Source organism: Dendropsophus ebraccatus, chromosome 9 (genome assembly GCF_027789765.1).
Source record: "Dendropsophus ebraccatus isolate aDenEbr1 chromosome 9, aDenEbr1.pat, whole genome shotgun sequence".
NCBI lineage: Eukaryota > Metazoa > Chordata > Amphibia > Anura > Hylidae > Dendropsophus > Dendropsophus ebraccatus.
Window position 1 is genome coordinate 85999193 of NC_091462.1, and position 25535 is coordinate 86024727.

At 41.9% G+C, this 25535-nt stretch overlaps 1 protein-coding gene across 1 annotated transcript in view; it reads left to right on the plus strand.

Moving 5' to 3' along the window:
- LOC138800353 (uromodulin-like) overlaps positions 1-25169 on the plus strand; it is a 33441-nt gene extending 8272 nt beyond the window's left edge. Inside the window, exons 5-17 of the mRNA XM_069981963.1 lie at positions 4100-4222; positions 5169-5346; positions 5422-5559; positions 7553-7567; positions 7703-8494; positions 10577-10681; positions 12030-12238; positions 16964-17121; positions 17524-17769; positions 19448-19610; positions 19721-19799; positions 22529-22567; positions 24985-25169. Coding sequence (XP_069838064.1) covers positions 4100-4222; positions 5169-5346; positions 5422-5559; positions 7553-7567; positions 7703-8494; positions 10577-10681; positions 12030-12238; positions 16964-17121; positions 17524-17769; positions 19448-19610; positions 19721-19799; positions 22529-22567; positions 24985-25046 — 2307 coding nt within the window. The 3' untranslated portion in view covers positions 25047-25169. The remainder of the gene's footprint in view (positions 1-4099; positions 4223-5168; positions 5347-5421; positions 5560-7552; positions 7568-7702; positions 8495-10576; positions 10682-12029; positions 12239-16963; positions 17122-17523; positions 17770-19447; positions 19611-19720; positions 19800-22528; positions 22568-24984) is intronic.
- The last annotated feature ends 366 nt before the right edge of the window (positions 25170-25535 follow it).

The window sequence follows — 25535 nt, forward strand, 5'->3', positions numbered from 1 at the left end:
CACGTTTTTAATTTGGTGGTGCAGCACTCTTTAAAGACCTACCCCGACCTATCAGAGCTAGTGGTGAAAGTGTGGCGCCTGTGCACCTACTTTTGGAAGTCCACCGTGGTGGCTGCTAGCCTTAAAAAGCTCCAAAAACATCTGCATTTGTCCGAACACCGGCTGTAGTGCGATGTCAAATTCTACATATCATATGTTGTCCAGGTTGTGTAAGCAGCAGGAAGCTCTCATGGAATACCGACTCCAAAACCCACAGGAGCCTTCAATTCAGCTCCCTCAGTTTGCCAACCATGAGTGGCCATGGATGGCAAACTTATGCGAAGTTTAAGGGTATTCGAGGAGTCCACCGAGAGGGTCAGCTGCAACGATGCCATAGTAAGCGTAACCATCCCACTCCTATGCGTCGTTAAAGAATCCCTCATCGCCATCAGGGACAATGCCTTGCATGCACAGGAGGCCAGGATAGGAGGAGACGTGATGGAGCTAGATAGCAACACTACACTCCTGTCAGCTTCTTAGGGTCGATTCCTGGAGGAAGAAGAGGAGGAGGAGGCTTTTGGCCACACTGTCGGCGAGGCTAGAGGTGCAGTTGTGTGTGTCCCATTGGTCCAGCAAGGATGGGGAGAAGATGAGGAAGAGGAGGAGAAAATATTGTACGATCCTTCTGGTGGGGGCAGCGAAATGATGCCAATTTACAGCCTGGCACACATGGCTGAGTTTATGTTGGGATGCTTTCTGAGGGACAAACGCGTTGTCCACATAATGGGGAGCAAAAAATACTGGGGTTTTGCCCAGTATAAAGATAATGCCTCCTCCTTCATTCCAGTAGAGGAGAGGAACTTCAGACTACATGAGTACCAGAGGGAACTGCTGCAGAATATGATGGAGATATTCCCACCTTTCATTGCTGGCGGCAGAGAAGAGAGTTCATCCCAAAGCTAGACAACATCCATCAGGTCCAAGACCGCCAGGGGAACACTCTCCAAAGTATGGGACATGTTCATGGCACCCCCTCGCCAAAGTACCATCACTGCAGGGCCTAGTATGAACAGGAGGGACAAGTATCGGCGGATGTTACGGGAGTACCTGGCCGACCACAACCCTGTCCATCCCCCGATCCCTCAGCGCCCTACACGTATTGGGTCTCCAAGTTGGATACGTGGCTTAAACTCTCATTATATGCCTTGAAGGTGCTGGTCTGCCATTCCGTCAGCATTCTATCCAAAAGAGTCTTTAGCGCAGCTGGAGGCATCATTACAGATAAGCGCAGCTGCTTGTCAATTGACAGTGCTGACCAGCTGGCACTCATCAAAATGAATGCCTAGTGGATAGACCCCGACTTTGCTTCTCCACCAGTTGAAAGCCTTGAGAAGTGAAGTTTCAGCTTTAGATAATTTCCTCCTCCTCCACTACCATAGAAATGGGCCATTTAAAAAACAAAACAATTAACAAGGCTCACCTGAAGGGCCATCTTCACAATTTCATACGCCTCTATACAGTTTTTTTGAGGGCTCACTTCATAGGCCTCTATGCAATGTTTTTGAGGGCTCACCTCATGGGCCTCAGTTCATAGGCCTCTATACAATGTTTTTAAGGGCTCACCTCATGGGCCAAAGTTCATAGGCCTCTATACAATTTTTTTGAGGGCTCACTTTATGGGCTTCAAGCTAATTTTTCGAGGTACTAACCTCATGGGCCTCAAGCTAATTTTTTTGAGGGATCATCTCATGGGCCTTGTGAGAAGATACTATTTGTCATTTTAGAGGACAGATACGTGTCACCGAGGTACCTGGCCTTGGTGAAGTGAACCGGTAGCTTTAGTAACTGTAGGTTATTGTCAATTTTATTAAATGCATCAGCTGTTTCCACAGCTCCGGGTCCGGCTTTACTGGAGCAGTCAAAGTGACGGGTAGGATGACTGCTCCCACGTATTCCAGGCTTTTCCATTGCCTCAAAAAATAAAAGGACTGCTGTTTAGCTAAACAGCATGGGAAGAGAGACTCTATTGCCATTTCAAGTAATCTCCACACCAACTTTGCTTTTTGTGATTTAAATGGCTGCATGATAAATTTTTGTTCAATATTTGGCTTTCTGTCCACGATAATGTAGAGGAAATAAGTTGTCCGAGTATTTTTTTCCATTATACAAAGCGGTTATATTGTGTTTGGAGTCTATAGTTGATAGTCTGTGATAGTGGCGTAATACTGAAAATGGATATATATGCAATACATGTGTGCAATCCACATCAGTGGCTCGGCAATATATAACTCTGCAAACAATTGTATTTCACAAGTGTACTGAATAAACAAAAAACAAACATACGCTAATATTACACACTACCTAATGCGTACAAAAGTACCGCTAGACCAAAAGGTACACTTCTACTTTACGTACATGTACCCTGGCATGCTTCCCCTGCTGTCCCATATGCATTCCAGAGGTGTTGGCATCATTTCCTGAGGTTTCATTGGGCACTTGGTGACCTTCTAGTGGTTGAATCTTGATTTCGAGGTCCCAAGGATTTTTTTCCCATAGACTATAATGGGATTCGATATTCATTCGAATAGTCGAATATCGGGAGCTATTCGAATCGAATCCAATCGAATCGAATATTTCACTATTCGCTCATCTCTAGTCTTTTCCTTTCTTCCTTTACAATCTTTTTAAGTAATGGCTAGAGTTGAGCAAGCTGATTTTAAACAAATAGAGCTCTGAACCTCCCAAAAAATCTTGATTTCGTCTGAATCCAAATTTTCAAGGATAGGTATTGGGTGATTTATGTCAGGGGCTGAAATGTTTTTCCTGTACACTGATAAGAAAGGCAGAGCACCTGGTCCAGTTTATGTGTGCTATTGCCTGTGCATCGCTGCTTACTTATTATCAAGTTTCCTCGGCAGTGCACTCTGTGCTCAACCCAGAATTGGAATCTGTCAAATTTCAATAAAATTTGCGGGTTGATTTAAGTAAATCTACCCAAATTTAATTTTGGAAGATTCAATAACCTCTAGGTATGGCATATCACTTTATGATCAGTAGGGGTCCTACTTCTGTCATCTTTACCGTAATTGGTGCATTTACATTTCCTGATCACACCATTGATAATGACATCAAAATAAAAAATGTAACTGTTATGAACTTAAAGGGGTTATCCAGGTAACAAAAACAATATTCTAAAGTATCCCCCTTCCCAATACCACTCTATGTCTAATATATGTATAACCTGGCACCCTTTCCCCGTTTTTTTTCTCATTCTTATCCGCTTTGGATGTCTAATTTCATCTTCACTACATCCACTCTGACAATGCTGGGCTCCGCTTCCCCTCTCCCTTTGTAGACACAGGACATGTGCTTAGGGGGGCTGGGTTAGCGGTCTATTGACTTGGTAACCCGACCCCCAGGAGACATTATCTGCATCATCCCTATGCACCTGTGCTGTTTCCATAGACTTACATGTGTCCCTTAGCTTAAGTCTCTGTCATATAAAAAGTTATAGTTCTATCTCTGCTTGCAATGCAGGCATATATATATATCTGTCTTTGTGTCAGAGCTCTGTATATTGTAAGTGCTATGGATGTTCTTAGAGTCTGGATGGAACTAGAATGTTTTGCATGTCAGATCTAAACCTACACTACACCTCCCACCCCCGGTAAACAGATGTCTGTTATGCAGCATGTAGCTACACCATGCGTGCGTGAACTCTGCTACACCATGCATGCATCAGCTCTGCTACATCATCAGCTGGTATAGAATACATACTGGGGTGATGTGATGCAAAATCAGTGAAAAAAAAACTGTCCTGTTTTTACTGTGCAATAGTAATGACAGCAGTGGACAGGAAAGAAAGCTAAGGGGGTGAGTACGCAAACAGGCCAATCAGGGAGATGCTTAATGGGAAATGTAGTTCCCTGGCCGGCGCCATCTTGACTATAGATTGTCTTTAAGAAGAACTTGTAACCCAGGAACGGCAGCAGCTGGAAAGACAGGAGACGGCTCAAAATACTCAGGGGGACTTGGGGAGTAAGAGCAGCTAGCATTTCATTTTTTTATCTCTTAGGTGGATAATCTCTTTAAATAATTTTGCCTTTTATTTCCCCCTCAGGTTTTCTTCCTTATCACTGGGCTCTGTGGAAGCATTTATGATGCAGATTTCCTTATATATCGAAATATCGCTGCTGCCAGTTTTGGACACGTCTTTCAAGTTTCCCTTTTAGACCTCAATAAAGTACAGTAATTAACCAGCTTATAAATTATATACTATATAGGTAATGTTATTTATCTGTGCATTGATGGAAGATTTATAGAGGTGTCCCTGTAGTTTGGGGCCATGGGCATTAATCAATGTGAAGGAATACAGTACATATTTGGCATTTTTGAACTTAGGGTCCTATTACACGGGCCAATGGGGGCCAGAAAATACCTGTAAACGATCGCCGATCTACTAGATCGGCACTCGTTTACTAGGCCTATTACACGGCCGCATAATCGTTTAACAAGGGCTGCATGGCCATCATTACCAATGTCCTTTCAACCCTTGCTTAAACTGTATACATTACCTATCCATGCTGCAGGCCTCCTCTTGCGGTCTGCTTCTCACTGGGTCCCGTGCGCTGCAGCTCCAGAGTGGCCTGTCCTGGCCAGTGACTGGCTGAGCGGTCTGTCAGCTCAGACAGGCCGCTCTGAAGCTGGAGCGTGCGAGACCTGGGGAGAAGTAGAGCGCAATAGGAGCCCTGCAGCATGGATAGGTAATGTAAACAGTTTGGAAATCTACAACCGCACACCGCTACTACATGTAGCGATGCACAGTCGGCGTCCGACAATTATAGGTCCAAACCTATATCAAAGATCAGCCGATGATTGTTGTCATCAACTGATCGTTGTGAGCAATAATCGGCTGGATAGGGACGATCATGCTAAGGTTAATCTACTACAACCTATATTTTTCGGCAGGTAGACGGGGTACTGGGACATTGCATATGTGTTGCACCTCTAATACCAGGATTCTGTATGTCACTGATGTATAGCTTTTATTTTGGTAACATGCTGACAGAGGTACAAGTCAGGTTGATTTCTCTTTTAATAAAATTCTACTAAAATCATGACCAACTGGGTATGGATAAAATGGCTTTAATTAATACCTGACTTGACCCTATAATATACCTTATTTCCAGGTCTTTAATTACTTGGACTTAAAACTTTCAAGACCTTCCAACAGCTCTGTGCGCCTCTTCTCCGGGGATTATAACGCAGGATATCATTCTGGGAACTTAACTATTGCAGAAAACTTTACATCCCTAATCATTACCACAGATGGAGTGATCTATTCCATACAAGTATTGGGACCTGACTGTAAGTCTTTTTACTCTGGACATAATGAAAACCTGCTTGCTGATATAGTTACATGTCTATTTCTCTTATGTGCAGCTACTGAACTTCCACTAAAACAGATTGTTAAAGAAGTGTGGGGATCAATGTATCAGCTGAAAAACCCTGGACAAGGAATATGGACTATAGCCATAAATGCAGGAAGTCAATATTCTGTACACGTGGAAGGGTTAACAGGTATTTTACTCTATCTATAGATGAGCAAGTAGTACTCGATCGAGTAGCTATTCGATTGAATACTACACTATTCGAAAAACTCACATTTGATCGAGCATACAACCAAAAACGCAGTAAAAATTAGTTTCTTCTCCCACCTTGCCTGGTGCACCCTTTTCTAGCCCCAATAACTATGTGTGTGTTGCGGGGTATGTGTGTGTATTGGTGACAGGCTCTAGACGCTTGGTGGAATTGCGAGAACAGCTCGAGAACAGCATCTACATTCATTAATTGGCTTACTCATGTGACCTCCAAACTGTAAGAACTTCCCATGGCCCATCATTAGATGCCATCTTGAAGGTAGTGAGGGAGAGATCCTGGAATAGGGGCAGTGAGGATTTAGCTGATTGTAGGCAGGAAAGACCCCAAAGGCCTTCCTTAGGGCTACTACAATACACAGCACAGCATATATCTACAGATTTCCTGTGAATAGGACAGCTACCAGAACATCTGCAGCTCATTCTCACAGGGCCTTAAAAGTAATTTTTGTAGGGCTTACCTCAAGTGACTTAATATTAGTTTTTGGAGGGTCCACCTCCAGGGCCTAAAAATTAATTTTTGTTGGTCTCACTTCAAGGGCCTAAATAAATTTTTTTAGGGCTCACCTCAAGGGCCTTAAAATAAATGTTTCTAGGGCTCATCTCCAAGGTCTCAAACGCCATTTTTGGAAGGCTCACCTCAAGGGCTGCAAACTCCATTTTTGGAGGGTTCCCATGAGATCCAGACCTCTTTATGTGTAATGAAGGGCTTCTGGAAGTGCCAGACCTTCAAAATTGAAAGAGGACGTTTCTGACCACATCACACTCACATTGACAGTTATCGGTGGGTGTAGTTTGATTTTCCCTCTTGCCATCTGTGGTTGTCATAGGCAACATAATTCAAAGGGTTGCATGAAAATTTTCTTTGTCTAAAATTTGGCTTTCTGTTCATGCTAATGTAGAAGAAAGATTTCGTGGTGTTTTTTCCACTTTACATAGAGGTTATATTGTGTTTGGAGTGTATTGTTGAGAGGCTGTGATAGTGTCATAATACTGTGACTTGGGCGTGTTAGATGCACCCAGGCATGCTTCCTCTGCTGTCCTAGTAGCATTCCATAGACGTTTGCATCATTTTCTGAGGTGTCATTGTGGACGTGGAAACCTAAATTTTCCCGTTGATTTTATTGGGGTTCAATATTTGAACGAATAGTCGAACATTGCGGTCTGTTCGAATAAAATTTCGAGCTCTTGAATATTTTACTACTCGCTAATCTCTATCACATCCTATCTATCTATCTATCTATCTATCTCCTATCTATCTATCTATCTATCTATCTATCTATCTATCTGTCTATCTATCTAGAGTAACAAGAGTCCGCAGCACACCAGTATGTAGTGAAGAGTGGTTTATTCCATCAATAAGGTGCAAGATACAACATTTCAATTTACTCCAGAATCATTTTCAAGATTCTGGAGTGAATTGAAACATTGATGGAATAAACCACTCTTCACTACATGCTGGTGTGGTGCAGACTCTTGTTGCTCTGTGTTTCAGGATCCTCTGCCAAATGACTTTCTCTGCTCAGCACCCTCCACTTTAGCCTTGGATGTGCGGCTGTTACCCTGCTTTATGTGTCTGTCTGTCTATCTATCTATCTATCTATCTATCTATCTATCTAATTTCCTTGAATATAAAATTTTTTTATGATATAAGCATTGTGTAGCTTGGACTGATTGTCACAAGTTAATAAAAAAGAACAACAGAATTTTGGTATTGCATATGAGCCTTGTTCAAATCAACACTGCAATACCCAATGGGAAAAAAAGGCTATTGTTTCCAACCTCAGAAAACTGTTTTGCATAAATGTACTGGGAGGCCCATATAAATTCCTTTTTTTTCTTGTGTTCTTGTATTATTATACATGAATAATGTTATTTACTACTTATTCTTATTGTTCTTTTGTTTTGTTTTTCAGCTGTGAATGCTTCATGTAAGTATCATGTAAATTACATTTTTTTGCATAATACCAAATCCAGAAGATGGAGGAATGATGAGATGGGAGTAAATGGTGTGTTCTTTTTTTATTCCGATATTTATTTATTTATTTATTTTATTTTTGTTACAGCTGCAAGAAATTGCTCACAATGTCATCCAAATGCTACCTGTGAAAAATATGTTGGCTATGTAGAATGCAACTGCAAAGAAGGCTTCATTGGTGATGGCTTCACCTGTTCTGATATAGATGAATGTGCCTACTCTTGGTCAAATAATTGCTCCTATGGCATTTGCCGTAATACTTTTGGCTCCTTCACCTGTGACTGTCCAAGTGGCTTTACCAGCTCAGCAGGCACCTGTATTGATATAAATGAATGTGCCCGCCCTGAACTAAACAGGTGCTATTTATGGACATCATGTTTCAATACCTATGGCAACTACTCCTGTTACTGCCCCTCTGGTTATTATGGTGATGGTTTCCATTGTGAAATTAATGAATGTTTATATGGATTCTGTGAGCCAGGGGCTGAGTGTATAAAATCACTTGGCTCTTACACCTGTTCTGATCCATGTTTAAACCACACTGTCCTCAATGAACCCTGGAGAAGTACATTCAATATGTATGATTACCGATATAATTGTGACTATTACAAAAATGGATGGTACCGCTTTATTGGCAGTGGGGGTGTTCGCATGCCAGAAAGTTGCACACCAGCATATGGTTGTGGTACAGATGCCTCCATGTGGTTGTTGGGAACACATCCAATTGTAAGAGATGGGACTGTGGCTCGGACAGTTTGTGCCAGCTGGTGGGGAAGCTGCTGTGCATGGTCAACTACCGTCCAGATAAAAGCCTGTCCTGGAGGATATCATGTGTATAGACTGAATGGAACGCCAGCTTGCTCTTTGACCTATTGCACAGGTAAGTAATAGCTTCTCTTTTTATTACAGACTATTATCTTTGTTACATCCTTCTTTAAAGGTCCTCAAATGGATTTGAGCTGTGTATGGGTAAAGGGCTTAAAGGGGGCGACAATATTTTTCTTTCAAATTAACTGGTTTCAGAAAGTTATATAGATTTGTAAATTACTTACTATTTAAAAATCTCAGTTCTTTCCATACCTGTCAGCTGCTTTATGTCCTGCAGGAAGTGGTGTATTCTTTCCAGTCTGAAGGTGCGTGTGCGTTCACACTATGGAATCTGGGCAGATTCCACTGCTCTCATCTCTGAATGTGCCATAGACTTCATTGTATGGTTGGGTGCATTCCGCCAACCACCAGAAGAATTGACATGTCATTTCTTTGGGCAGATGGCGGAATCAGCAGAATGGAGTCTATGGCACGGGCGGAGATGCGAGAGGGGGTGAGCGGCGGAATCCACAGCGGTTATCTCACCAGATTCCGTAGTGTGAACTTACCCTCACAAAATGCTTTCTGCTGACATCTCTGTCCGAGTCAGGAACTTTCTAGAGCATTAGCAAACCCCCATAGAAAACCTCTCCTGCTCTGGACAGCTGCTTTCTCAGATGGGGTGGAAGCAGAGACCACTGTATCAGACTGAAAATAAGAATGAGACATGCAGACTAGACCGAACATGGATAGTACTGTAAACTTTGGCATCGAAAACACTAGAAACTGGTCCATCAAAAGTCTGGTGCTGTGTGTTGATCAACAGGAATGCTGAGAGTCAGACCACCCTCTAAAGGTCAGACCACCCTCTAAAGGTTCATTTACATAGATTAGTAGATTATTTGCCGTTATTAATGCTGTTTGACTATAGAGCAAGTAGATTGGCACATAGTAAATGCAGCTTTACAGCAGACAAAAATAGCACTGTTTTACCACGATTCTGTAATTTATGTCAAAATAGCAGCAATATCATGGCACAGTGCTTGTATTTTTTAATTTATCAAATCTGTTTTTATTATTGACAAGATAGGTACAAACAAGCACATTGCGTTTATTTACAAGGCATGAGATACATTTCAGTAATGAAAACTCTACAATAAAAAGGGGGGAGGCAGGTGGAGGTGGGGGGTTGTAGCACATGCACATCTGGGTTAGGAGTATATGGAAAGAATACATTGCAGTACATATTCTCTTCTGCAGTCCCTTGTTGAGGAATTGTAAATAAAGGTAGGCAACATGTAGGTGCAACGTCACTTCTAAGCATCGCGGTGTATCATTTAATTTGCAGCAGTGAGTAACTGCAGTATCGTGGGTGGGGGGGATTTGTTTTACCAGGTCCCCCCCAAAAACAAACAAACAAACAAACAAACAAACAAACAAAATAAAACCTTCTTATTCTCATCTACTTTGGCAGTTTATAGGTCCTTGTTGGTCAGAGATGCTAGCAACCACCGTACAGTTACATGAGATGTATTAAAGGAGAGGTAAAGGATAGGTAAAGGAAATCCATTCAGAAAAAACATGTATAATCTAGCTGTTGGGTTAAGGAGACACTCAGTACCTCTCAAATATCTAACTATGCTTCCATAACATACAAACATGCTTTCTTTTTCCAGTGCAAAAAGGCAAAGAGGTGTTGCTTGCTTCCCCTCCCATCCATATCCCTGCTGGATTTGCGGTCATTACAAAACTGGGATAAGGAATAAGGTTGGGTGGGCAGAAAAGAGGCGCTTCAACCCTTGAGAGACTTTTTGACACTGCACTGGAGGATAAAAACATTTTTGTTCTGGAAGCAGACAGATATATGAAAGAAAACTGGGTCCCCCGTTAAATGATCCAGCCTCCACTTCTGAAATGGATTTGTCGTGGCAGTGACATCCCCCTCAGCTAATCCCTGATTGAGATGGAAAAGCACAGTAGTCAGTAATTGGCCGAGTGAGCTGTCAGTGTCAAGAAGAGTCTGTCTCAGAAGTGGCTGCACCTATAGTTCAAGGATCTTTCAAGAATTCAGGCACCCTAGTTGGTGTCATCTCATAGTCCCCTCCGATCACCACCCTGAGATTGCTAAGGGCAGAATTTCCCTTTCCTTTTTCAGATCCATCTACAGCAAATGATACACTGACATGTCCAGCAGATGAACAGTGGCAGCTAAGAGATGGAAAATATGGATGTTACTGCACAGACAAGTATAAAGTGTCTGGTAAGTCTATCATTGAGAATATATTACATGTGCTTGCTAGAGAAGCATTTAGGGCCTTGTTTATCAAGCTCTGTGCCTAGCGCAAATTTAAAGAGTGCAAAAAGTGTGTTCTTTTTTTTTTAAGTTTGCCCCTTGTGTGCCATATGGGCAGAGAGGGGGCGGGGAGGGGCACGGATGAGCCAAATAGGGGCTACATTTTAAAATATGGGGGGGGGGGGGAGGAATTCAATTTATCAAGCTGATGTAAAGTAGAACTGGCTCAGTTGCCCCTCGCAACCAATCAAATTGCACCTTTCACTTTCCAAAGAATCTGTGAGGAAAGAAAAGTGGAATCTGGTTGGTTGCTAGGGGCAACTGAGCCAGTTTTACTTTACACCAGTTTGATAAAAGAAGCTGTGCCTCTTACTCTTGAACAGAAGTGGCTTCCCTGCATATGATGAAAACCCTCTGAGCCACTGATATAAATACTGCAATGACGGAAAGCTTTGTAAAATCACCCAATGCTTATCTCCTACCTGCACCAAGACATCCAGTTACAATATGGTGTGGTTTGGGGGTATTTAGAGGGCTCGGGGTCAGGTGACAGATAATTTATATGGTTTTTGGCCACAGAAGATCCCTGTGCAGTATTTATGGTTCACAGCCTGAGCACATGTTATATAGTCCCCTCAGCCTGGTTACTTGACCTATAAATGCTGTACAGGGCTTTTCTGTATTAATTGATATGGTTAATGGCGACACAAAAGCCTTATGCATTATCTATACTTCACATAGCCTTAGGACATGGTATATAGCCCCCTTGGGCTATGTGACCTATAGATGCTGCACAGGGCTATTGTGTGGTAATTTTTATGGTCATGGCATATAATCCCCTGTCTACACATTAAACATAGTGGGGGAGACTTATCAAACATGGTGTAAAGTTAAACTGTCTCAGTTGTCCCTAGCAACCAATCAGATTCCACCTTTCATTTCCCTAAGAGTCTGTGAGGAATGAAAAGTGGAATCTGATTGGTTGCTAGGGGCAACTGAGCCAGTTTCCCTTCACACCATGTTTGATAAATCTCCCCCAGTCTGTTTAAAACACTGTAGGTCAGGGATGGGAAACCTTCGGCCCTCCAGCTATTGCAAAACTACAATTCCCATCATGTCTGGACAGCCAAAGCTACAGATCCATGGTTTTGTGGGAAGCCATTGGGGAAACCTGGCAGCAAATAAAATTTTGCTGCAACACAGAGGAATTGAAACACTACATCGTTTACACTAAAACCCTTTCAGGACTGCATTGGGGACTTGACTAGAAATCTTTTTATGCAATTAATTATCAGTTATGTATTTCCTATTGCAGCTGTCACCGACATACGCCCCGAGCTGACCTGTAATGAAATAGACATGAAAGCTACTTTTCATAAGTGTCAGCTGAAGAGTGTGAATTTTAACGCCAGTACTGTTGCTCTGGAGGACACCAGCTGCTTTACACTATATGATGATCCGAACACAAATACATTTTCTATAAGAGCGCTCCTTCAAGCAGGAAGATGTGGACTTCAGATAACTGTATGTGACCTTCTATGATTATTATTCATTTCATACTATTGGAAAATGGTTCCTTCTATGTCTTTATCTAGAGCAAGGCTTGGCGTATGTTGGTCTCCCTTTAGAGACAAATTTTGCATTATGTTTTTTCTGTCTGCAGCTATGGGCAGAATGTGGACCAATAAATTTCTATGGCGCCATAAATACATCAGTATGTGCTGTGGATCCATGATGCAAAAAATACTGACAAGCCATAATAAGGTTTGCATTTGAGGCGTGGCTCCCCTATCTTGAATGTAGGGGACATGATCCCGCGCATAGCTGCATGTCCGAGCCAACCCATGGGACAAAGGATGTGTTTTTTTTTTTTAGTTGGTGTTTTATTCCCTACATATTCTTCCCTACAAACCAATGTGATCCTTTTAAATTATTCCAGGATTTCTATTAAAGACTTGGTTATTTTTCTTACCTATAAGACTCAATGGAAGGAAAAATGGCCCTATTTTTTTTAAAAAAAGCCAAACCCTGAGAATGATGTAGTTCTTATAAACAGAAAACACAGAAACCCCATGAGGGTATGGCATTATATATTTCCCTATTGATTCCAAGTAAACATCAGTAATTTTAACAAAAATGCCATGTGGCAATTATGGTTTTAAAAATATTATTGCAGTTTTTTTTTTTAAAGGCCAATAAGTTTTAACCATAGTTACCATAAATATGAATCTAGTTTAAACCTCCCTACTCTTCCTATTTTGAGAGAGATGGCAGTATAATGTTTAGTCTTGTTACGCCCTCCCTTAAAGGAGAAGTCTGGCATTTTCTAAAAGCTGACAGCCTACAGGGGGAGGGGGGAAATTGATTTCAAGTAACAACTTACCTCTACTCGTGCCTGTGGGGACTGGCCAGAGCGGTCACGGGAACCCTGCCCGAAGTCATTTTTCCCATGCCTGTCCCAGCTGATGGACTGGCCGCTCAGGCAATCAATATGTGGAGCAGCATCCCACTCCAGTTACTGACTGGCTGAGCGGCCAGTCCATCAGCCGGGTCGTGACGCGGACACCCTGGAGATCCTGCAGCCTGGCGGGGGTCCCACAGCCACTCCAGCCGTTCACTAGGAGAGCTAAGTTGTTACTTGAAATCAATTTCTCCCTTCCCCCTTCAGGTTGACGGCTTTTACAAATGCTACATTTACATGGCACGATAATTCGCCCGATCGTACGATTAACGATGTTGGAGTAACAGTTTTTTTTTTCATAACGATCAGCGTTTAGACGGTACGATATATCGTACGGAAATTCGTTTTGCGATCGTTTTGCGATCGCTTAAAGCCTATCTCACACATTGGTTAAATCGTCGAACGACTGTTCACACGGAACGATATGCAAATTGTTTGCGAACGATCAACGACGATTTGAGAACTTGTTGAAAGATCAAAATGAACGATTTCTCAATCATCGTTTGATCGTTCACTGCGTTTACACGTACGATTATCATTCGAATTCGTTATTGTGCAAATTTGCACGATAATCGTTCCGTGTAAACGCAGCAAAAGAGTCCTCACTGATCTGTTCTTTCTTATCCCATATCAGCCAATCACTGCCATCTGATGACCCTTCTCAGGATTCATGGGGCCCCATAGCAAAAAACTGTATGGGGCCCCCCCTCCCCTACACACTGGTGACCGCGCTGGCCACTCCATTACCGATAGAATACCAGCTGCCTGCTTCTGCTGTAAATAGTTCTTGCACAATTTGGAGGAGTGTGTAGGGTCATTGTCCTATTGTAGGATGAAATTGGCTCCAATCAAGCGCTGTCCACTGGGTATGGCATGGCGTTGCAAAATTGAGTCATAGCCTTCCTTATTCAGAATCCCTTTTACCCTGTACAAATCTCCCACCTTACCAGCACCAAAGCAATCCCAGACCATCACATTACCTCCACCATGCTTAACAGATGGCGTCAGGCATTCTTCCAGCATCTTTTCATTTGTTCTGCATCTCACAAACGTTCTTCTTTGTGATCCAAAAACCTCAAACTTGGATTCATCCGTCCACAACACTTTTTTCCAGTCTTCCTCTGTCCAATGTCTGTGTTCTTTTGCCCATCTTAATCTTTTTCTTTTATTGGCCAGTCTCAGATATGGCTTTTTCTTTGCCACTCTGCCCTGAAGCCCAAAATCCTGCAGCCGCCTCTTCACTGTAGATGTTGACACTGGTGTTTTGCGGGTACTATTTAATGAAGATGCCAGTTGGGGACCTGTGAGGCGTCTGTTTCTCAAACAAGAGACTCTAATGTGCTTATCTTCTTGCTTAGTTGTGCAACGCGGCCTCCCACTTCTTTTTCTACTCTGGTTAGAGCCTGTTTGTGCTGTTCTTTGAAGGGAGCAGTACACACCGTTGTAGGAAATCTTCAATTTCTCGCATGAAATAGCCTTCATTTCTAAGAACAACAATAGACTGTCGAGTTTCAGATGAAAGTTCTCTTTTTCTGGCCATTTTGAGCGTTTAATTGACCCCACAAATGTGTTGCTCCAGAAACTCAATCTGCTCAAAGGAAGGTCAGTTTTGTAGCTTCTGTAACGAGCTAGACTGTTTTCAGATGTGTGAACATGATTGCACAAGGGTTTTCTAATCATCAATTAGCCTTCTGAGCCAATGAGCAAACACATTGTACCATTAGAACACTGGAGTGATAGTTGCTGGGCCTCTATACATCTATGTAGATATTGCACCAAAAACCAGACATTTGCAGCTAGAATAGTCATTTACCACATTAGCAATGTATAGAGTGTATTTGTTTAAAGTTAGGACTAGTTTAAAGTTATCTTCATTGAAAAGTACAGTGCTTTTCCTTCAAAAATAAGGACATTACAATGTGACCCCAAACTTTTGAACGGTAGTGTTTATATATATACACACACACACACACACACACACACACACACACACACATAGACACACACGGTGATGTGGCCCAAAAAAAAAATTCTCTTGTGGCCAGAGGCAGAATCCTATGGTTATAAACATAGGTGCAGGAGCAGACTACCTTTTGCTTAACCCTTCATTTACTGCAGTGTGTAAGTGACCCAGTGTTCTCTTACATGCTGCAACACAAAAAAGGGTTAATATAGAAGACAATTAGCTCTCTCCTTGCTACTCCTGCACTGATAACCCCTGACCTCTGCAGGAACTCAGAGAACAGAGGTCAGAGGTTATCAGAGTAGTAAGGCAGAGAGCTAATTGTCTTCTGTATTAACCCTTTTTTTTGTTTTGCAGCATGTTAGAGAACACTGGGTCACTTACACACTGCAGTAAATAAGGGGTTAAGCAAAAGGACACAGGAGGCTCTTATCTTCCCTGGGCCCCCTCCCTTCATGGGCCCCATAGCAACCACCTTCCCTGCCTCTATGGTAGCTACGCCACTGCTTCTCATCCATTGATTGGTTGAGCAGGCATTTCCTTGTGCCAAGATTGGGACCAGAAATTGAAAATCTGTTGGGACTAGAGCACCATTGGAACAGCAGCAGCTGAAGCAGGGGGTCAGTGATATTCAGTTGAGGTGTTGAGGTGTTATTGTAAAAATATCAATGTAGCATCACCTACATGTCATGATTGTCCCCTTTCATCTCTAAAGAGATGAGGGAGGAACTGGATAATTGAGGAGCAGAACATGTATTCTGGACAACCCCTTTAATGTCATGCCCATGTGGTACGTTCACACCTACAGGATCTGCAGCTGATTTTCTGCAGCAGATTTCATTTAAATAACTGAACACAGCATCAAATCTGCTGCAGATCTGCTGCAGATCCTGTAGGTGTGAACGCACCCTAAAAGGGTATTCCACTTAAACTTTTTCATATGTTGCTTCCCTTGGAAGACTAAAAAGTCATTCCATACTTGTTATTTTCTATTCAGTCTCTTTCACCCAGTTTTTAATATCCCCTTCCTCCCCCTCCTTTCTGAGGTGGCTGATGTAAACAAGTCCCTGTCAGGCTGTATCTGCAACTATGTATCTTCTTTGTAATGCTGGGAGGGTTATACTGAGGTCAAGTTGCTGATGAACTCACTGTGATAAATCCTTCCAGAATCACTCAGCTCGGAAGGGAAGGGGAGGAGAGGGAGACGGAGAGAAGAGCTCACACATAGGTTTTTGCATTTCCAGCAGAAAACAGCAGCTAAGAACTTGGAGGAGGGGACTGAATAGAAATAATAATAATAATAATAATAAATAATAATAATAATAATAATAATAATAATAAATGTATGGAATTACTTGTTAATGTCACCATGGGCAGCAACATATGTTTGAGCAGAATATCTTTAACTTTTGTGGAAAGCTTTGCTTACATGTGGGTTAAAGGAGTTATCTGGAGAGCAGAAAAGGTCCTACCTGTTCTGTTCTCTGTCCCTGGCTGTCTGTGGCTGTCTGGGTGGGCGGGATCATGTTGTGGACATTGCATGCGAGCAAAACCACACCTGCACACTATGTTCGATAACTGCCTGGTCACTGTAATATTAGTAATATCGGGCAGTTATTGAAAATTGCCCAGAATATGCACCTAGTTCCATCTTATCTCAGAAGTTATTATCTGAGACAGTCAGAGGGAGGAAGTGCAGCACCGGAGAGCAGAACAGTCAGGACCTTTTCCTCTCTCTGGATAACTCCTTTAAGTTATATTGGTCCATATAATATGCTTCATTTCTTTACAGTGTATTAAATATTTATATCTTCTACTTATTTAGAACAATAAAACACATGCGATTTATAAAAACACCCTCAATTTGGCCCTGGAATCTATTGGGTTAATCACAAGAGAAGATGAACTGGCTGTCACAATGTCTTGTGCATACCCCCTGGACATGATGGTCAGTCTGGATATAGCTGTCAATCCAATAATTAGGTAACCCATTTATTCACATGTGAACTCTTAACCTTTATACCTTGGTGTGGTCTGCATGGTGTGGGCAATTGTAAATCTTAAAGGGTACCAGGCACATCCTTTACCGCCTTTATACTTCTATAAATAGTGTGGGGAGAGCAGGGGGTTATTAATGCACTAATTGTGCAAGTGTTGTGTGAGAAATGCGAAAAACAGCAGCAGCATGGCAAGGAAGGGGTTACACTAAGCACTAAAAATCTTGCTGCTGAGATCAGAGGGAAGCCTTGATTTTCCTTGCATGAACAGCACAGATCTTTAGACAATGGACACACAAAAATAACCCTCTAGTTTTGGTATTTTCTGCTGTATAGCACTAATATATTGTAGAATGTGGCTTATGTATGAACTTTTTTATGTCTACAGCTACGCAAATATCAGCGTTGGTGGAACCGGACAGTTCACAGCATACATGGCTCTTTATCAAGACAGCAGTTATATGACTCCCTATGGGGGATCAGCAGTCATGCTCACAACTAAGTCTATGCTGTACATTGGTGTCTACATTCGGGGAGGAGACACTTCCCAGTATGTTTTAGTAATGAAGAACTGCTATGCAACGCCTACAAACAACTCAGATGATGCCGTAAAGTATTACATCATAAAAGACAGGTACAGACCAATAGTCTCTCAGTTACTGGTTGGTTCAAGACAAGCAAATGACTACTTAATAGTGAACACTGAGGTGTAATGTAAAGTTCCTGGCCGTCAATACAAAATCTGGATCAGGGCCTTGACCCACCATGAGCTATTTATAATGCTGTTTTCTTCTTATGTGGCAGAGAGGCTTTTGGGTCCACTTCATGGCCTGGTATGTTTTTATGGCTAGGTTCTGGTCAATTTTAGGATGTAATTTTTTTTTCATGATTATGGTATAGAACAGTAAAAAGTGTTGCATACAGATTTGAAGGTATTCTGTGCTTTGGTAAATCCCTTTTTGTTAGAAGAATATGAACTGATCGCAGGCGAGGCCCCAATGATCAGCGGTATTCTTCAAGTGTCAGAAACCTTTGCTGCCCTACTACAAGGTAATGAAGCAAAGTCATATTGAAATAATAAACCAGTTACTTAAAAAAAGAGGAGAATGCTTCATGTACAGGATTCCACTAAGGAAGGAATACAGTGATCCCTGGACTTACAATGGCCTCAAGATACAATATTTTCAACATACAATGGTCCTTTCTGGACCATCGTAACTTAAGACCAGACTCAACATACAATGCTATGGACAGTTAGGACCTGCAGCACATGTAAATAACTAGATGATCAACCAATGAAACTGGCCATTTTACTGGTTAAACCCCAGCATTACTGAACTGTATGCACTGGTTGGCTGTCTAGTAGTGATTCTCCATCGTGTGATACTACATGTCCTGGACTGCTCTTTACCTGGGCCTTCTGTTTAGGACTACTCTCAACACCATTGCAGAAAATACTCCACAATATTTGCAGTTTTTGAACTACTGGCCCCAGCTAGTCTAGCACTGATATCCAGCCCTCATCTGAAGTTGCTCGGATCAATGGATTTTCTCATTCTAATGTGGATTGTCTCAGAAACTAATCCACAGAAAATGTTCTTACTTTATATTATGCTGCACTCCAGGGGTCTAATTTTTTTTATACAGGGAAGCTGCAGTTGTCAGAGGCTAAATAGCTCTAATAAAGTGACTACTTGGTGTAGGGCAAATTTTATACTGGTAGGGGTAGGGGTTGTCAATAATCACAACCATTATGTGCTGGGTTCCAAATCAGTGCATCATAATGGGTAACTTATTTAGATGTGGTAATTAGGTCCCTACTCTTAAAGAAGCAGTTCACTTTTTATTTTTTTCGCCCCCCCGGGTAGCCGCTGTCAAGTATACTTACAAAAGATGATCGGTGTCCCGTTCCCGTCGGTCAGTTCCGTCCCGCGGTGCCGTTCACATCGGGCGCGCGCTCACTTCCGCCGGCGCTGTGACTCCTCTTCTCTCCCTTGTCATTTGAACGCCGGAAGTCACGCGCTTCCATAGAGAATGCATGGAAGCGAGTGACTTCCGGCGTATAATCACTGGGCAGAGAAGAGGACTCGCAGCAGCCGGCGGAAGTGAGCGCGCGCCCGATGTGAACGGCACCGCGGGACGGAACTGACCGACGGGAACGGGACACCGATCATCTTCTGTAAGTATACTTGACAGCGGCTAACCGGGGGGGCGAAAAAAATAAAAAGTGAACTGCTTCTTTAAACCACATAGACTTTTGTAGGTATTGACTATATTAGTGTAACTGGTGTTTGTATTATATATCCCTTTAGTTGTCCTAATAAGCAAGACACAACCCTTAGCGTACTGGAAAATGCCGTCTCAAGACAAGGTCGTCTGTCACTGGAAGTGTTTAAGTTTGTTGGCAACTATAGCTCTGTCTACATTCACTGTGCTATTAGTCTGTGTGACATCACTGCTGGATCATGCTCCCCTGTAAGTATAATCTGTGCATTAATCTGCATCATTTTGTTTCTTAGCACAGTGTGCATTTTGCCTGAACTTGTACAATCCGCATATAATGACATTATATTCCATCATTGCAGTCATGTTCTGGAATTCGGTCCCGAAGTGCAGCAGTTGAGCAAAGCTATCAGCTAAAAGTGGGTCCAATAATTCGTCAAGGTGAGAATCCTAACAGTGATGATATATAAAAGTCAGGAGTATTTTTAGTTCTAGCTAACAATTAATAGCACAATACACTACTACAAAACCCAAATAGGGGTGTGAAAATATATGAAACCAAACATAGTAGAAACCAACAAGAGGATTTTTTTTTCTGTTGACATCGCAGTATGACTTGTATTGTAAAGGATACAGTACCTGCCATGATGTTGCCTCACTTGATCGGTGTGCACAAGCTCTATTCTATCCAATAAGGCTTGTGCATGGAACCGAACCGACATGGTCCATGGATACCTAAACTTTTAATGGCAGAATCGACTACATTCTGATTGGGGAAAGAAAACATCATGACATGTACCCTTTAATGATACCATTTAATGTAACAATTTAATGTATTGAGAAGATTCTGAAAGTTTTATGATATGGTGTAATGTAAAGAAAGTACTGCAGCATCTGATTCAAACTATTAAGACAATTAAAACCATCATATAAAGTGTCCCTTTCAGTCAGTCTAAGAATATGACAAGGGAAATACCAAAGCCAGGTATCTATCCACAGACAGCTTTTTTGGGACGTTGCCCTCATCAGCATAGAGTGGGATTCTGGCTAGTCCAGAGCAATACCTAGTAGACCACTACGGCAAAACAATCACTAATCTCAGGTACACCAGCTAAAGAACTACAAGAACAAGCAAAGACAGTGTTACATGGTGTAGAACAGTGCTTCTCAAACTGTGAGGCGGGCCTCACCAGTGAGGCGCCCCCTAGTTGTTGGTGAGGCCCAGCTGGGGAGCCAGTTTTCACCAAAGTGACTATGATCTGCACAGTCCTTTTGCTGTTTGCAAAAATCTCCATTTTAGCAACATTATTAACTTTTTTTGTACTTGCTTTATTAGTATATAGAGCTTGGGAGATGGGTGATAGGTAGCCCTAGCATTATTTCCAGCTTTTAAATGGATTTTCACCACAGATAGTGAGGCCCAGGCATCCTCTTGGTCAGTCTGGTGAGGCGCAAGCATTGCCTTGGTCTGTTGGGTGAGGCTCCAGTAGAAAAAGTTTGAGAAGCACTGGTGTAGAAGTATAAAATAGAATAGGAATACAAACAGAAGTAATGGTGGACTCTCTCACCTGGTGGAGTTGTGCAGACCAATTAACACCTATGTGTGCCAAAAAGGAAGCCAGTCAGGTGGATCCATATTGAGCAACCACAAAAAGGGCATCAGGAGGATGACGCCCATGTGCCTTCCTCCTGATGACGCCCATGTGCCTTCCTCCTGATGACGCCCATGTGCCTTCCTCCTGATGAGGCCCATGTATGGAAAAAAACAGTAGAGGGGCAATGCGGTTATGTTTTTAAATAGCACTCAACATCTGCCATTTGAATAGATAGTCAGTGATATTATCAGCAAGTTAGTAGCCTGCAGCTACTTGATACTACAGTAGATGACTTGATTGCTAGGATGGGTAAATCCCAATACATTTCCACATGTATGGACCAAAGACTATTGGCAGATGCCGCTTGAAAAAGACTCAGAGTGGACCATAGCGGAACATTTTTAAAGCTTTTGGCCATGACTGTAGCACCCATTGTGGTTTGATTAATGTCTGTTGAAGGGCAGGATTATAATGTGATTTTATCTCACCACTTAAATATATATATTTCAATTTAAACGCCCATAAAAGTTACATTTTACTAGTGGGGACCCACTCAGCTGTGCTTTGGGCTTATGGCCCTGTTGTGCAGATCGAGGCACAACTCTCACTACAGCGAATGCGGGACTATGAGACCGCAGCCCTGCTGTGAACCCACGATGGGGAGAAACAGCAACCACACCTCCAATTAACTTGATCCAAAGCACAGGTGAGTAGGCGCAGGTCATTCACCACAAGGGCCAGATGATTGTTTTTCTTTAATTAAATTCTATATTCTTAATCATCTGGCCCTTGTGGAGATGTGGTTACCAGCAACAGAAGACACTGTAGACTGCTAGTAAAAGTGCTCAACTCAGTGAAAATCTAGGTGCATTGCCCACTGGGAAATAGAAATATGCAATAGAGTCCACAGAGTGCCGTTTCGAAACTTTTAAATGAGGCTCTGCTGACTCTTTTCCACAGTTATAGTCCCTGAAAATTAATAGTGACCCCGCAAAGTAGCTACACCTCATGTGCCCCCATACGTATTCCCCCGTTGTGCCCCAAAGAATAGTTAGACCCCTTTCCATGTCTCCACATAGTAATTAGGCACCCATCTCATATTAATAATGCTTCCAGTGCATTAACCCATTTAGGACCATGGCTGTAGGTTTACGTCCATTTTTTGGGGTGCATTCCCACTCATGGACATTCAGTTACATCCTTAGATGAAACTGGCGCAGAAGAAAAATTGATAACTGGGCACCTGCTGCAGCAGCTTGTCCTTAAGGGCATTTTTGGCCCAGTCCTGAAAGGGTAAATAAAAAAAAAAAAAAAAGATTCACATGGAATTATAAAATATGCGCTGTTAGAATCAGGTAAATAGTTTGCTATGGTAAATTACATTAGTGATAAAAAAAGGTGCCTTGTGAAGCTGGTCGCCCTCCTCTGAAGACTTATCTTTTCAAATACAAAGGTTTCTGAAATCATAGGCCAGATGATAAATGTTTACTCTGGTAGTCAGTAGGCAATTTTTGTCCTCTGTATGGTAACTTTTTACATTTGCTCAGGTTAATCCACACACATATTTTTTCACAGATACAGTAACCCCAGCTAGTCAATCTTCAGGCTGTATTGGTAAGTAATGAATGCCATTTAACCCCTTAAGGACTGAGCCAATTTTCGTTTTTGCACTTTTATTTTTTTCTGCTGCTTGTACGGCAATTTTTTTTGTTAAAGTATTGAATTTCCCCCCAAAGGGTATACAAATCGCCAATATACACTTATTACAGGAAATGCACATAAAGTGCTTTTTTCCTTGCACTTACTACTTCATCACTTCCTGAATTAAATGGTGATGTCCCAACCTGCTGGAACTCCCAAAGCTGTGTGGGCTTTGACTGCTGGAGAGGGGCGCCAGGACACTAAGGGACATGGGGTCCCAGAGGAACACTGAGCATCACCCTGCCACCATCCTCTCAGCAGCAACCAAACAGCCGCACAGCACAGGAGTTCCAGCTGGTTGTGACATCACCATGTTATCCAGGAAGTGAAGGCTTGATGCAGTAGTAAGTGCAAGAAAAAAAGCACTTTGCATTTCCCGTAATAAGTGTATATCAGTGGTTTGTATAACTTTTCGGGGGCAATACAATACTTTAATAAAAATTTTCGCCGGACTTCTCATTTAAAAGGCCTTTGTGCTTGCATTTTTTTCATCCACAGACCCATACAGAGTCTTATTTTTTGCAACACCATCGGGGAGATTTATCAAACATGGTGTAAAGTGAAACTGGCTCAGTTGCCCCTAGCAACCAATCAGATTCCACCTTTCATTTTCCAAAGAGTCTGTGAGGAATGAAAAGTGGAATCTGATTGGTTGCTAGGGGCAACTGAGCCAGTTTCACTTTACACCATGTTTGATAAATCTCCCCCCATATGTTTACTTTTCAATAATATTCTTTCCAAAAAATTTTTGCGCGGTGGAATAAGCATTTTTTTATGCAATTGGCCCTGTGGTAAAACTGTTATCTATGTTCCTGAAGTCAGTATGATTAGAGTAATTTATAAACCTTATTTATCATTTATTTATTTATTACTGCTTTTAAAAAAATTAACTTAAAAAATTAAAAAACTTAAAAAAAAAGTGTTTAACCCTTTGACAATGTACTTGTATGACCTAGCAGCTATTAGCGGTGGAGAGGGGGGGGGGGGTCGATCACCACAGCCAGCCACTTAGCCATTTAAATGCAGCTGTCAAAAATGAAAAAAACAAAACTTGTCCTCCCATCAGTGGTGGTATAGTGGCGGAATCCCTGCTTCTGGCCAGGTCTTAGCGCCACAATGACGCTGATCCCAGCTAGGCACTCCATTGCTCTGGGCTCCAGCAGCCCATAGTAATGGAGCAATGATTTCATTAATCAATCCAGTATATATGTATTGCATTGATCTCTATGAAATATTTTAGTTAACATAGATGTCCCCCAGAGGAACTTTAAATTACAGCAAAAAATATTTATATTAATGTTTTTGTATACAGCACCTGTGCAGGTTTATGTGTGTCAATGGTTACAAACCACAAACACTTTTTTAAAATCCTGCATCCTGCAGTTGAAAGTAAGGGTCTTCCAGTGTTCCAAGATCTTATTAAGATATTAGGAGGGAGGCCAGATGGAAGACTACACATCTGGTTTGTTTGCAGTCGGTAACAATGTTGATGAGAATTTAAGCAAGTATATTTGCCTTAGATAATTTGCACTTGGGCATTGACAAATAGCAAGTAGACTTAATTGGTACTTCAGAGAATCCATTGGTACTGGACAGTTCCTTACATTGACAGAGGTGGCAGCAGACTGCACTGTGTCAGGCTGAAAGGAATACACTACTTCCTGCAGAGCATACATCAACTGATAAGTACTGGAAGACCGGACTTTACTTTTTAGAAGTAATTTACACATCTGTGTAAGTTGATTTGAAAATATTTTTTTTTCCTCCGGAGTACACCTTTAAAGTGGTTGGCCACTTTATAGTAAAATTGCTCAGTGTACAGTATTAGTTGGTGTACTCACTGTATATACTGACAGCAGCTCCCTGTGTACCTCATAGAGCTAATATCAGACTCCCCTCCTCCAGGCTGGGCTGCCCTGCTCTGTGGTGTTTTGGTCCATAAGATTGCTTACATGGAGGAGCATGTGATTATGCCCCGCCCCCCAGTGTCCACCACTGAGCCTGTATATGTCTATGGAGGACACAAGGGACAGGGCATGGTCACATGCTGCTCCATGTCAGCCATTTTATGGACTGAAACAAAACAGAGCAGGGCAGCCCAGCCTGGTGAAGGGGAGTCTGATATTAGCTCTATGAGGTACACAGGGAGCTGCTGTCAGTATATACAGCGAGTACACTTACTAATAGTTTGTACTGACCTATTTTACTATAAAGTGGCCAACCCCTTTAAGTTATCTGGATTGTACTAAATAAGGTTGTTTTTCATGGAAAATTCCTTTAAATAAGGAAGTACAGAAATTCTTCTTACAAGATGTATTTTCTTTTTTTAGGTAAATGTGGATCACTTGTCCTCCTTGTTTTCCTTCTGATGACTGAAGTTTTGTATCTTTAGACCATTCATCCCATTATGTTACAAATACTCTGATATTCTGCATTAGTGACTGTGGTGTCTACTACTCTAAATCTTATCTTGTTAATAGAAATAATGACTGTGCAGGAAATTGTTGGGTTCTGTTTGGGTCCATGTTATATTGTCATTTTCAAAATGTCAATAAATTTTAGCCTGAAAAGTTAATTTATGTGACGTAGGTTTTTTTTGAGGTCACAAAAACAGTGTCATTCATTATTCTGAGCAAAATAACAAAACAACTTAAAATCAGAATGTTCAGTAATTTGTTACAACTGCCGAAGGCTATGTTAACAACCGATCATAAATGCAAAAAAACCATGTGTGAACATAGTCTGGGGCTATTTTCACACAATGTCTTTTTTTGGCAGTTTTGCGGCCATGTTTTGGATGGCTGTCATGTTGGTGGACAAAACTTGCATAAAACGGCTGTGCTTTGGCACTAAAATGACGGGCTGCCAAAAAAATTAACAA